The following is a 14,587-nucleotide window of genomic DNA, read 5'->3' as shown; positions in this document are numbered from 1 at the left end:
GGCCGGGCAGCACCTACAGGCGGTGTACTGTCCGCGGCAGCACCTGCGCTGCCTGGCCCAGCACCTTGAGGGCGCCGTCCCAGTCGCTGCTGTCAGCGTGGCAGTGGAAGAGCACCCCGTAGAGCGCAGCCCGCAGTGTCAGGTCATCCTCGGCCTCTGTGGGGACAAGGGGCCAGGGTGCCAGGACGTGTGCCGCCTCCTGCCCACCGCGGAGGCCCCAGGGGGAGCCGCGCTCCACTCCGGGCGCACTTCCCCTGCGCACGCAGACCCCTCCTGACCCAGGTGACTGCGTGCATTACCGAAATTAATCACTTAGCTGCCAAGTTTGAGGCACATGTTCCCCAGGGTTTACTTTTTAATATTATGCATTTTTCATTATCTGCATTGAATTCCAAGTATTTGCAAATTTGCTTCACTTTAACGTTGAGGAAACAACCTTTCCACAAGAATCTCTGCTATGCTCAATTCTACTTTCTGATTTGTTCCTAGAATTTGAATTTTAAAACAGTGGCACTGTTTAGCCCGCATGATGTCCATTTCAGCCCGCGGACGGTGGTGTGGACTGGACTCCTGCGCCCTCCCCTTGCTCCCATCCTGGACCAGGCAGCCTGGCTCTTCTCCAGGGTCCATTCCTGCCGTGTCTGGGACGCTCCAGGTCCCACACGGCTGCCACTGGCATCTCTCTCTTTGCTGCAGCAGTAAACCATTTCAACAGTTGGGGTTTAGTACCCAGTGTTTACACGTGATTGTCTTTCTATTTATGTGTAATCAAGTTTCTCTCTCCAAATAAAACTGTGCGTCCTGGAGGGTGGGACACGGCCACACAACATGCACAATCCCTAGCATTCACTGGGGCGGTGAATTTTAGCCAATAATGGTCTTTTTTTTTTCCTTAAATGTGGATTCTAAAATGTGGTTTTAACTGTTCTAAGATCAGTACTTCTCAGGAGTAAACCTCCACATCTTTGTGGACATAAACATGTTTTGTCTGTCAGAATAACCCAGAGGCTAGATTTCCAGGCAGTTACTCCAGGGCTGAGTGTGCAGGCTCTGAGCCCAGGCAGCCTGGGAGCACCCGGTGATACCTGGACAAGGGGACATCTGGGCCCTGGTCTCCTTGGGCAACAATAGGGATCACATGGCGGTGCTCATGAGAGGCACTCACAGTGCCCATGATGCCCTGCACACCGAGACATCACCTGTGGCTCCTGTCACGGCCACATGGGCTTTGCACAGGGTGCAGGGATCTAAAGCCCCGAGTCTTGCCTTGCCGTGTGCCTGTGGCCTTGTCTGTCACGTCTACAAACCTGGGAGGAAAGACCCATCAGTGATCCCTCCATTCTGGAAGTCAGCAGTCGGCCAATGGTGCAGAAGCTGCACGTTTCCTTTTTCCTAAAGTAGAAATGAGCAGTGTGGGTATCTGAAAGCTGCAATTCATTCTTTCATTATTTTGTTTTCCATTTGGCTCAGTATCTAATTATAGAAATTGCAGTTAAATTCTCAAAATATTAAGTCACAAAATGTGGCATCACATTTTACCCATAAGAAACGGTTCTCCAGTGCAAGGTCAGACACCTGAGAGTCCACAGACCAAACACAACTACAGCCTCTTCAATGGCAAAGCATCCAAGTCAGTTTGGTAGCTTTCCGCCAGCGGAGTCAAAAGCACCTTAGGAAAAAATGTATGGAATGCAGCAAAAGCAGTGCTCAGAGGGAAGTGTATTGCTGTACACACACACCTACACTGAAGAAGAAGAAAGATCTCTGATCAACAACCAAACTTTACACCTTAAGGAACTAGAAAAAGAACAAACCAAATCCAAGGCAGCGGAAAAAAAGGAAATAATAAAAATTAGAGCAGAGATAGAGAAACTATAGAACAGAAAAACAGTAGAAAAAAATCAATGGAACAAAAAGCTGGCTCTTTGAAAAGATCAGCACAACTGACAAACTTTTAGCTAAACTGACAAAAGAGGGAGGGAGGGAGGGAGGGAGGGAGGGAGAGAGAGAACTCAGAAACAAAAATGGGAACATTCTGACCAAGCTTAGAGAGACAAAAAGGATTGTAAGAGAATCCTATGACTGGCTGTGTGCCAACAAATTAGATAACGTAGAAGAAATGAAAATATCCCAAAACACATAAATTGCCTAAGCCGACTCAAGAAGAAACAGAAAATCACAACAAACTTCTAACAAGTATGGAGCGAATCAGTAGTCAGAAATCTCCCAAAAAAGGAAAGTCCTGGACCAAATGGCTTCACCAGGGAGTTCCACCAAACATTTAAAGACTTGACATGAAGCCTCTTCAGCTCTTGAAAAAAACTGAAGAGGAAGAAACACTTCCTAACTCATTCTGACACCAGCATCGCTTTGATAGCAAATCCAGACAAAGACAACACAAGGAAATAAAATTACAGGCCAACATCTTTTATGAACATACACGTAAAAATCCTCAACAAATATTAGCAAATCAAATCCAACAGCATAATAAAAATATTATTCACCACGACCAAGTGGGATTTGTCCCAAGAATACAAGGGTGGTTCAACATAAGAAGATCCGTCAATGTGATACATCACAGTAACAGAATGAAGGGAAAAACCTTCAACCTCTCAGTTGATCAAGAAAAGGTATTTCACGGCCGGCCCAGTGGCTCAGGCGGTTAGAGCTCCATGCTCCTAACTCCGAAGGCTGCCGGTTCGATTCCCACACGGGGCAGTAGGCTCTCAACCACAAGGTTGCCAGTTTGATTCCTCGAGTCCCGGATGGCTCAGTTGGTTGGAGTGAGTCCTCTACTCCCGCAAGGGATGGTGGGCTGCGCCCCCTGCAACTAGTAATGGCAACTAGTAATGGCAACTGGACCTGGAGCTGAGCTGCGCTCTCCACAAATAAGATTGAAAGGAAAACAACTTGACTTGGAAAAAAGGCCTGGAAGTACACACTGTTCCCCAATAATAAAGTCCTGTTCCCCTTCCCCAATTAAAAAAAAAAACTGTAGGAATAGTTCACAGAAGGAGCTGTGAAATATTTAAAAAAAAAAAAAGGTATTTGACAAAATCCATCAGTCCTCATCAGAGCTACTAGACAAGAAAAAGAAATAAAAGGCATCCAAATTGGAAAGGAAGAGGTAAAACTATTTCTATTCAGAGATGACATGATCCTGTATATCGAAAATCCCAAAGATTCCACAAGAAACTTGAGCTAATAAATGAATTTGGCAAAGTGCAGAACACAAGACCAACATACAACAATCAGTTGTGTTTCCACGTGTCAGCAATGAACAATCCCAAAAGGAAATTAGGACAGTGCTGTGGCCCTCTGTCCCCTCCCCCACTTCCTGTGTAGAAGCGCTAATGTCCAATGTGATGGTCCTTGGGGATGAGGCTTTTGGGACGTGATTAGGGTTAGATGAGGCCATCAGGGTGGGGTCCTCCTGATGGGATTCGTGTCCTTTAAGAAGAGACACCAGAGAGCTTGCTCCCTCTCTCCACACAGCCCTTCACATAAGGACAGAGCAAGAAGGCAGATATCTGGAAGCCAGGACAAGGGCCTTTATCAGACCCTGACCATGCTGGCTCCCTGACCTTGGACTCCAGCCTCCAGAACTGTGAGAAATAAATTTCTGCTATTTAAGCCCCCAGTTCATGATATTTTGTTATGGCACCTGAGCTGAGTAAGACAAAAGGCAATTCCATTTACAATACCACCTAAAAGCATTAACTACTTCCAAAGAGGTGAAAGGCATGTGTCGGAAACTATAAAATGCTGCTGAAAGAAATCAAAGAAGACCTAAATAAATGGGAGGACATCCCATGTCTGTGGAGAAGAATCCTTAACAATCCCTCTCAAAGTTACAGCAGCCTTTTTCAAAGAAATTAAAAAGCCAATCCTCAGATTCATATGACATTGCAAGGGGACCCAACTAGTCAAAACAATTTTTAAAATGAAGAATAAAGCTGGAGGATTCACAATTCCTGACTCCGAAATTTACTGCAGAGTGACAGTAACCAAAATAGTGTGGTGCAGGCATAAGGACAGACATAGATGAGAGAGCCCAGCAGAAACTCTTCCATCCATGGTGAGATGGTCTCTGACAAGGGAGCCAAGACCATCCAGTGGGGAAAGGACCGGCTCTTCAACCAGTGGTGCTGGGACAACTGGATGTCCCCATGCAGATGAAGGAAACTGGACTCTGAGCTTACACCACATACTAAAGTTAACTCAAGATGGAAAAAAAGGCCTGAACTTAAAAACTGTAAAACTCTTAGAAGAAAACATTGGAAAAAACCTTAGTGCCACTGGATTTGGCCACATAGCTATGACACCAAAAATACAGGCGACAAAACAAAAGATCATTGAATTTCATCAAAATTAGGAACTCTGTGCATCAAAGGACAGTATGACGGGAGTGAAAAGGCGAATGGAGAAAAATGTGCAAATCATGCATCGGATAAGGAATTAATATCCAGAATCTACAGAGAACTCTTATAATTAAACAACCAAACAAACCAGTTCAAAAATAGACGAAGGACTTTAACAGACATTTCTCCAGAGAAAACATGCAGATGGCTAACAAGCACAGGGACACATGCTCCACATCACTGGTCACTAAGAAATGTAAATGACAACCGCAGTGACACCACGTACACCAACTAGGATGGCTACAAGCAAAACATGGAAAATAACAAGTGTTGGCCAGGATGCTTACAGAACTACACATAACCCACCAGTTCCTTTCCTAGGCATTCACCCCGAAGGCCTGGCCACAGGGACACAAAGGGGCCTGCAGGCCTGTGTTCACATGGCATAGTCACAACAGCCAAAGGGGGAAACAACCCTTGTCCAGCAATAGGTGACTGGACACGCGTGTGCTCCACATGTACAACGGAGAACAGTCCAGCCATAGAAGGCAGGACACTGACACATGCTACAACGTGCACGGACCTTAACACATGGTGCTGAGTGGGATAAGGCGGACGCAGAAGCACAATCCCATACGATCCCAATTATGTGGGGTCCCTACAGGGGTCACATTCAGAGAGAGGAGAACAGATTGCACCAGGGGCTCATTACTGGTCATGAGGACAGAGTTTTTGTTGGGGATGATGAAAAGTTTCAGGTGTACGCAGTGGTGACGGCCACACAACACTGTGAATGTCATCAATGTCACTGAATTATACTTAACAGATAGTGAAATGATACTATGTTACGTATATTGTACTGCAATTTTACAAAACACATTAGAAAGAACTGAATTTTTGGTAAGTTTTATAAATGTCTAGCCCAGGGCTTGGCAAACGTTTTCTGTAAAGTGCCAAATAGTAAATACTTCTGGCTCTGCGGGCCACAAGCTCTCTGTCACAATGATTCTGCTGTGTAGCCAAGCCACACACAATATGTAAATGAACAGGCATGGCTATGTTCCAATAAAACTTTATTTACAAAAATAGGAAGCGGGCTGGGTGGGGTTTGCCCACCCCTGGCCTAGACGATTAGAGGTTATAAATATCTTAAGAAAATTGGGACCATCACCAAATCTTATATAAGACTATGATTTTCAGTTTTCTTTGCTGTCTCTTTAGCTCCCCAGCCAGGGACGGCAGGGAAGGTCACACAGGGCCACTGGCCCTCCCGGTCCCTGATCCCACCCTGTCCTGGCCAGGCCTCCCACGGTGCATCTGAGGGTGTCACTGGGCCCCGTGCCCATCCCAAGAAGCCTGGTCCAGGGGCTCTGTCCTCAGCTCTCCAACCACAACCATCTGCCTGCCACAGTCTCCGACCCACAGACCTTCCCTTCAGAAGGCCCTCCCAGGCTGACAGGAAAGGTGCTGGAGGCCCGTGGGAGGACAGGTCCTGGCTGGGAAGCTGCAGGACACACACAGGACATGTGGTCAGCTGGCAGGCGGAGGGAGGGAGGCACTGGGCGCCCTGGGGTTGCCAGCCAGGGAAGTCCTATCTAGCAAGACCACTCTGGTGATGGGGTGGGCAGGTGCCAGCTTGGCCCTGCCGAGGGTCTCACCCAGCGGCTTCCGTAGTTTTCCTGCTGCCTGATTCGGGGTCTGTCCCCCCCCCCATCCCCTTCCCCTGGAGCTTTCCTGTATGGGGTAGGGTTCTCCTGGAGGGGACACGTGGGTCAGAGCTAAGGCGGAGCTCAGCTACGAGCCATTGTCCCCCTGTGTGAGCCGTCGTCCCCGGGTGTGAGCCGTCGTCCCCGTGTGAGCCGTCGTCCCCCCGTGTGAGCCGTCGTCCCCCCGTGTGAGCCGTCGTCCCCGTGTGAGCCGTCGTCCCCCCGTGTGAGCCGTCGTCCCCCCGTGTAGCCGTCATCCCCCGGTGTGAGCCGTCGTCCCCATGTAGCTGTCGTCCCCTGGTGTGAGCAGTCCCAGGGCTGCTCTCTCCTTGGGACCGTCGCCCACCTTTCTGGAGGAAGCACTTTAGAGGCACCCTGGGACCTGGCACGCCCGCCCTTTGGCGCACCTGCTTTTTCGCTTCCGTCTTGTTGATGACACTGATGACCTTCTGGATGGTGCCCTTGGACTGCCTCCTGCTCACGGCAGAGGACAGGAACGGCAGGCAGGCGTTCCAGTAGTGCCGTGTGGCCAGCATCACCAGGCCACTGTTCCCCGCCATGCCCCCAAACCTGAAAGGCAGTTCCTGACCTAGAGGGCTGGCGATGCCGAGCTGCCCCAGCTACGCCTGCAGCTTCTGGGCTCACGAAGGGCAGGGTGAGGCTGGGCCCAGTGCCGGCTGCAGGACGGCACGCTCGTTCCTTGCCGCCCCCCACCCCCACCCAGTGCAGCTCCTCACAGGACAGCCCGGGACCCGGACCAGCCACCCAGCTGCCCACCAGTGCAGATGACGACCCTTGTCATGGGGTCGCTGAGGGGCAGGTCTCGGTGACAGTCCCTCTGGGCATCACACTGTTCATTTCACGGCACCCAGGGCTGTTTATGTCCCGTGCACAGAGCCCCCCTCCCCCGAACCGCGTCGCACAGCGCACCTCACACCCTCTGTGAAGGCCTTGGCGGCCGCCAGGCGCAGCCACTTCCTGCCCTTCAGGTTCTCCATGAGGCTCCTGCCCTGGACACAGGCCGTGCTGCTCAGCAACTCTGCCACCAGCTGGGCTTGCACCCTGCCGAGAGAGATGCACCCTGGCAGGCTTGCCGTGGGGAGCAAGCCCGGGATGTGCAGAGCAGCCAAAGCGCCCGAGCCAGGGCTCCGGGCTGAGTGCAGCCAACCCGTGGAACCGTGACCAGAAGCACCCCCTACCGTCTTAAATGGCTGATCTGCAGGGTGTCTTGTGCGGACACTGCTGAGCAGAGCAGGCCTGTGCTGGGCAGCCCTCAGCCTGGCCGAGCCCCCTGGGAGCACACGCGCTGCCTCAGCCCCACTCTGCTCCCGGGCTCTGTCCCGGGCGGTTTCCACTCAGCCACCTCGAGGACGCTGAGCTGCCCTGCTCCCTAGGTGTCATTAAGCCGTGGCAGGGTACAGAGGACACCACACACACTAAGACACCATCGCGACCAGCACTGGCCGGGAGGAACCAGCTTGTCCTTGCCACTCAATTCAGGGGCACCGACTTTATTCTAAGAGAAACACACTGGCTCCTGGGTCGCCCCCCTGCACGGGCCCTGAAGCCAGGGACCTGCCTGTAGGAGCAGACAGCACACAAAGGGGAGAGCGGCTGACCCCCAGCCCGCAGGCTCTGCAGGGCACAACAAGGCCGGAGGGGAGTCTGGCTGCCTGGGTGCTGGCATCCCAGAACCGTGTTTATAATGCAGTTTGGGGACAGCACGCTTCAGCGCCAGCGGGTGGGACACTGGAGCACCACTCACAGCTGTGTGAACGGGTGGGTTTGCTGCTTACTCTCTCCCATCAGTTGCTGACAGGAGTGTGAACTCTGCAGCTGCTACTGGGAACGTACGTAGCTTCTGCTTCTTGGCTTTTGAAGCTCTGCTATGAAGTGTGCACACATTTAAGATGTTTATATTTTCTTGCTGATCTCACCCTTGTACCACTACGCCTCTCTCTCTCATCTTGGGTGTTTTAATATAGTCACCACTGTTCTTATGACTAGTGTTGGCAGAGAACATCTTTCCCCACCCTTTCCCTTTTTACCTGTATCTTTATATTTGAAGAGTGTCTTGTGAAAATAGCTTCTACTTGGGTCTTGTTTCTGTGTCCAGTAGGACAAACTCTGATTTTAACTGAAATGTCGGTTCATTTATATTTAATGTACATGGTCAGGGGTAAACGTACCACTTTGCCACGTGCCTTCCTTTTGTCCCATATGTTGTTTCTTTCCTCCCGTCTTTTGGATTAATTGAGTGGTTTTTCAGTATTCCATTTGATCTCCTCTGCTGGGTTTTCAGTTATACCTTTTCCTTTTATTATTTTTTACTGTTGCGCTACAGATTACAACACACACCCTTGGCTAACCATAGGTTTCCTTGACTTATTTTATTTCACAGGTGATGTAAGAACAGAATTCTTCTATCCCCTTTCCATCCTGTGTTACCAGTGTCACACATTTCCCTTCTACGTTTGTGAATAATCCCACAGTACAATGTGTTTTTGCTTTAAACAGGCAAATGTCTTCTAAAGAACCTGAGAACTGAAGGGAAACCTTTGTTCCTTACCCACACATCTGCCAGGCCCGGTGCCCCCTGGCACTCCGTGAGCCGAGTCCCACTGGAACCATCTCCTTCAGCCTTTCCTGTTCTGCAGGCCTTCCAGAAGGCCTTCTCTTAGCTTTAGATCATCTTAAAATGTCTCGATTTTGCCTTCATTTTTTGAAGGCTATTTTTGATGGGTATAGAATTCTAGAATAACAGGGTTTTTTTTTCTTTTTTAACACTTAAACTGGTCTGTGTTGTTTCTGTTGAGAAGTCAGCAGGCCTGTCCTTGTCTCCCTGTCTGAAATGCGTGTTTGTCCCCAGGCTCTCCTGTCAGCCTTGGTCCACAGCAATTTGACCCCAAAGAAAACAGTGGTCTGTCCTACGTGCACTGACCACACTGATATGTGACTACAAACACCCTGTGTCCCTCCTGCTCTTGGCGGGGTCACCACGTCCTCAGGTCACCAGAATGCAGGCATCAGGGAGGTGACTTACCGACTGAACGTCCTCAGGGACGTAATGCCCATCTGGGTGGCTTTCTCCGAGCATGCCATGGTGAGCGCGTGGTCGTGGGCCGCGTGTGCAAAGTGGGCCAGGCGCATCAGAGTCTGCAATTCCACCAGGGGGTCTGGCCAGCGGCACTCGGAGGCCATCTTCACCAGCTTCCCGGAGGGAGAGAAGGGCATGTTAGCAGGGGAGGTTCTGACCCCCTCGCCCGCAGTGCTGCGTGCTGTCAGCCTGGGGGAATATGCCATTTGGCAAAGCCTTGAACATTTAGTTATGTTATTCCAGATGGACCCTTGATGGGTAATCGACCAACCGCACAACAAACCCCATGAAGGCTGAGTCACTGCATCCCCAGTCATAAACCAGGGCCCAGGCTCGGGCACAGGATTGGCTGTTGGGGGACAGACTGTCCACACTGCCCACACTGCCTCGGCACCCCACAGGGGTGCCCTGCCCTGCACAGAGCCACCCTAAGAGAAAGCTTAGAGGGAAACTCCATGAGAAACTAAAGTCAGGTGCCCTGAGGGGATAGAGGTGTGGTGAGGATGTGGGTCACTCGGCAGGCCAGGTTCTGTTATGGCCACCTTGGGCAGGCCCTCTGACCACAGTGCTGCCTCTGAGCAGCAGGGTTTGAACAAGGGGCCTCAGGTGCGGGCTCTACCCATGTATAGCCCTGGCATGCCCATCTGGGAGGGAAGGTCACCTAAGAGGGGAAGGTGACACCTGGGGGAGGTGTCACCCGAGGGGACTGTGACACTTGGTGGGTGGTATCCAAGGGAGGTGACATGGAGGGGGGATCACATCTGGGGGGAAGGGGATACCTGGGGGGGGGACACCGACCTGGGCCAAAGGGGGCACGGTGAAGTCCATGAGGCCCAGCCCATTGCAGGAGTACATCTCCAGAGCCACAAGGACTCTGGTCACCGAGCTGACGTCCTCGTTGGTGCTCTGGTGGGAAGGAAGCAGAGCATGCCCATCAGTCCAGGGTGTCGGAGAGAATGTGAGACAGTGGAGACTCCATCCTGTGAAATGCCAGCTCCACGGCAGTCATCGGAGCACTCTGTGAACGTTTACCTCCACACGACCTTCTAACTCCAGAAAGAGGTGGGAAGCAGCACAGCCCTTAGCGGTTAGGCGACTGAGCTGACCCGGCAGAGATGGCCTGGGCCTCTGCCTGCATGGCCCCTCGCCTTGTCCTGCTCCAGCCAGCCCTCACTCCAGACCTGCTCAGATGCCCTCCCTGACGGCCCTGCCCATCTCCCTTCCCGCCTGTCCCAGTGCGTCCTGGCTCCCCCCAGTGCCCATGGGCGTCTCTGTCTGCGGCCATGCAGCCTGTGTGTGCAGGAGCAGAGCCTTGCCCTCTCCTATCCTCTCTGTGCCCCTGCTTGTCCTCCACCCCCACTCCAACAGCCTTGTGTCCACAGCTCAGGGTCCCCTGCCAAGGAGGACCCCCCTCTAGCTTGGGTGCACCTCCAGCTAAGGCCACAGTGAGTGTCGCCAAGGGTGGAAAGTAGCCCCAGAGGCCCAGCGTCTTGGTGGGCGTTTAGAAGAGTGGCCAGGTGGCAGGAGGAAGGGGAGGCACCCGCCAGGGGCATTGACCTCAGTGGGGACAGCCCTCCCCTAGCGGGGAGCGTGCTTTCCCAGGAGGAGGGGGTCTCCCCACTGTGCTGCCGCGCAGGCTGGCGGCACCCGGGGTGGGGAGATGGTGCAAAGCGGCCTGGCCATGGGCGGGCACCTGCTCATCTGTGCCCAGCCGCGGACCGATTTGCTGCTGCAGCAGTTGCTTGGCTTTCACCCAGGTGGCGATGAGCTGCTGCCGTGCTTCTGTGGGCACGGCCTCGTCGGGCTGCGCCCCGCTGGTCAGGCTCAGGGCGAACTCGCAGACCTGAAACGGAGGCGTCCCTGTTCGGAAGCCGCATCCCAGACGGCAACCTGGGCCAAGACCCCCACGTCATTAGAACAAGCGGACCTGGCTCTCTCCCGGCAGCCTCACCACCCGTGCTGGGCCGTCCTCTCAGCCCTCAGCCACCGGGGCCGCCGGGCCCCTCACGGCCATCCTCCTCCCACACTCAGGCCTCGGCAAGGTCTGACAGGTTCCCTCAAACTCAGTAAGGAACTTGCTTTCTTCCGTGTGTATAAGCTTCTTCCGCTAGAAATGGGTAATGGATTAGCAAACGCTTTTCAACTTCAAGACGTGATTTTCCTCCTCGTTAGGGTTCATGATGGTCAAGGCCACATTTATGGAAATAAGTTTCAGGGGACGCACACTGCCACTCGGTCACAGCACTTGGTCTGGGACTATTTTATTTGGATCACAGCATTTCTGCTCTTCACTGGCTCTGGTCTGGGTTTTTCATTTTATATCCCCGCTGCTCTCTGATCTGGAGAAATAACTGCACAGGACCGGCCTGGGCCTTGCAGGGCTGTCCCCTCCTGGCACTGCCACCCAAGACCGACACACACTTCCCAGCCCTCCCGTGCCACGCCCACTTCCCGCCGTGGGACGTCCTGCCGGCTCCCTTGCCGGCGGCTCCTGCGTGGTCACCCATTGCCCGGCCCTGAGTCACGGCACACGCAGTACCTCCACTGCGGCTTTGACTTCAGAGATGGCCCCTGCGTCCAGTGGTGTATGAGACAGGTTTGGTCGCATGACTCTTCTGGATTTCTCCGGTATCTGGGCTGGAATCCAGCTGATAATCAAGCCACGAGCCAAAGCATTGCAGAGCATCAGCAACATGAGGGAGTCGCTGGAAAACAAGGCGTCAGCAGGTGACACACAGCGACCGGCAACCGCGCGACCACGAGCAGACTCAGGGCCATCGGCCCACGGCGGGTCCATCTGCCCAAATCCGACAGAAGGGGGCTGCCCGCTGTCCCGGCACCAGATGAAGGCGCTGTTCTCAGCCCTCAAGGGAGGGGGCTGGCTGTGACAAGTCTGCTTTGTGACAGCTCTGTCTCCTGCCACAGGTGCCTTCACACTGAGAGGATGACACCTGGACATCTCGGGCAGTCCTGTGGGGACTGGACAGAAAGACCCTCGTGGCCACTGTGCCTGTGGCCGGGGCGTCCCGCAGACCCTGGCAGGTGCTGGGAATTTCCATCAGTTACCACATGAAGGGCTGAGACCAGAACCTTTGTGTTTCTCACCGGAAACGCATGGTACCAACACATTCCAGTCGCAAATGGTCTCTGCGTGCTTTCATCAGGGACTCTTATCTTTGTCCCCAACAGCAGAGGGCAGGGTGGCGGCCGTGAGCAGCAGGCGCGGCTGCCAGGCTGGCTCCCTGGGCTGCCAGGACGGGGCCTGCAGAGGCTCATGCCCAGCGGAGAGGAGCACCGCCAAGCCAAGCCTCAGTTCATGTCCCCTTTTCTTTACTGTTCATAACATGAAAAATATCACGTTCTGCATTCTGACTCATTCTTGAATTTCTACTTTATTTGCTGATAAAATGATTTAAATCTTACTGTTCAGGCTAAACGCCAAACCAACAGAAAACACACACGGAGCGTTTTAAAATTTCACCCTATTAGGTAAAACTTCAACCTAACTTGAAATGCCTACTTTTGACTCATGAAAACATTGGTGTCTCACAAGCTCACATCCAGATAAGAAAACACGCAGAGGCAGATTTTCACACCTCCCCTTCCCCCGCCCCCCCAAGAAGAGTCAATCTCTTCTTCCACTTTCCAGTGACTCAGGGCTCAGCAAACCTTTCTCACAACCGATCTTTTGAACACAGACTGGCTTCCACGCGGGGCAACGCTGTGGGGCCGTGGGAGGGTGTGAGAGTTCCGAGTGCCTCAGAGAGGGTGAGTGTCTGGCTCAAGGGTGCACAGCCAGTAAATGGAGACCCTGGGGTTGCTCGAGCAGCCTTCCCCGTGGCCCCCGCAGGCGTCTCCCTGGGCCATCACCTCCACATGCCAGGTGATGGTGGCCCACCTCTCACTGGAAGGACAGCACAAAAGAAACAGGAGGGGCCCCGCGGCATCACTGCCAAGTAGACCCAGGTCGGAGCCCACAGCGCCGGCGCCAGAACCCACCCGCTGTGGCTGGTGGCCTTCACGATTCTCAGGAGCTGGTGCAAGGCATCCACGAGCTCCCTGTGCCGCCCGGCGGCGAGGAGATGGTGGTTGTGGTTCAGGATGGACACCACTGCGTTCTGCACAATCCAGGCCTCCTGGAGCTCCTGCCCGATCTCCGCGGCCCGCAGCCAGCTGCTCATGGCGTACTGCGACAGGCCCTCGATCCACATCCTGCAGGCACACACGCAAAGCTCTTCCTTTGAAACAGAACTTCCCCAAACAGACGTTAACGATGCCAGCGTGAGGTCTGCCAGCGGCCCCTCCTGGCTGTGGAGATGGGGCAGAAGGTGCCCTGCCGGGGGCCGCCCGCTGCCCATCGCACGCCCTCCAGAAGGACCCTGGGCCCCAGCCCTCCCATCTCCCATGGGGACATACCTCTCTCTCACACACAACAATCAGACCCTCTGGCTTTGCAGCGCCTACAAAGCTCCCAGCCCCTCCTATCTGAGGTCCAAGGCCGGCCGGGCTACCTGTCCACCTGTGCAGCCGCCCCTCGCACCCCGTGTCCAGCACTACCCGACCACACACAGGCCATCGGTCTCATTCAGCACTCTGTACAAGTCACGACGGTCGGCCCTCAGACAGGGGCCTGGAAAACCTTTTCTGCAAAGGGCCTTGTTCTCTGTTTGCTTTTTCTCAATTTTATTGTATAAATTTAAAATGTCAAGAGCACTCAGCTCATGGGCTACGGGCCACATGTGTCCTGGGCCCAGGTTCGCTGACGCCCGCCCAGCTCCAAGCTCTGCTCTGGCCTGGGCCTGGACTTGTGTGGCAGCCGGGGCAGAGGACCTGACGTCACAAGTGGAACAATCTGTGCAGAATGAGCGTGCCACTCCCCCGCTCGACCCCTCGTGGCTGGGAAACCCCCAGGCTTCCCAGGACCGGTGGGTGAGGGAGGCCCATTTGTTTCCCGGGCAAATGAGCAGGAGAGCAGGTTTTCTCTCCCCGTTTAGTGAGCGAGAGCAGCTAAGTAGGCTCAGCCCCTGTGACGCGATAATCCCCACATTCACTCACGACCACATTCACTTCTGCAGAATTCAGTACCAGGCTGTAAAATAACCAAGCCCATCACAGCCACACAGCACCTTCATGTCATGGCTGTGTGTGCACCTGGCATCTCACGGGGCCAGTGTCCTGGGCGTTGACCAGGAGCCATCACGGCGTGTCCCCGACACAGCCTGACAGGTTTCCCACAATCAGAGCCGTCACAGCGTTTCCTCTGAGCAGAGAAAGGCTGCCCTCTCTGTATTTCCACCGCTAACATGATCTCCCTAGTACCTCGCTTATACCAACAACGAGAAAGACTGGCGTGACCCACCGTCTGAGCCCCTGGACACGGACAGGCCAGTTTTCCCGCTTCTCACAGGGACCCCGAAGCAGCT

The 14,587-nt window shown here is 53.7% G+C and overlaps 1 protein-coding gene across 5 annotated transcripts in view; it reads right to left on the bottom strand.

The window, feature by feature from the left end:
• The window catches only part of CFAP46 (cilia and flagella associated protein 46), an 88,670-nt gene that overhangs the window by 46,067 nt on the left and 28,016 nt on the right, over positions 1-14,587 (bottom strand). For all 5 annotated transcript variants that reach the window (XR_013994987.1, XM_081074304.1, XM_081074302.1 and 2 more), the window contains exons 18-26: positions 13,164-13,376; positions 11,704-11,869; positions 10,858-11,007; positions 9,963-10,070; positions 9,111-9,277; positions 6,998-7,129; positions 6,475-6,637; positions 1,308-1,392; positions 18-156 (exon numbers count right to left, since the gene is read on the bottom strand). Coding sequence is in view for 4 of the 5 variants with exons in the window: in XM_081074304.1 (XP_080930430.1) it covers positions 18-156; positions 1,308-1,392; positions 6,475-6,637; positions 6,998-7,129; positions 9,111-9,277; positions 9,963-10,070; positions 10,858-11,007; positions 11,704-11,869; positions 13,164-13,376 (1,323 nt within the window). In the remaining variant the exon portion in view is untranslated. The remainder of the gene's footprint in view (positions 1-17; positions 157-1,307; positions 1,393-6,474; positions 6,638-6,997; positions 7,130-9,110; positions 9,278-9,962; positions 10,071-10,857; positions 11,008-11,703; positions 11,870-13,163; positions 13,377-14,587) is intronic.

This window comes from Rhinolophus hipposideros, assembly GCF_964194185.1.
Source record: "Rhinolophus hipposideros genome assembly, chromosome: 15".
Lineage (NCBI taxonomy): Eukaryota > Metazoa > Chordata > Mammalia > Chiroptera > Rhinolophidae > Rhinolophus > Rhinolophus hipposideros.
The sequence above is the reverse complement of the archived record's forward strand: the minus strand, read 5'-3'. Positions and strand labels throughout refer to the sequence as shown.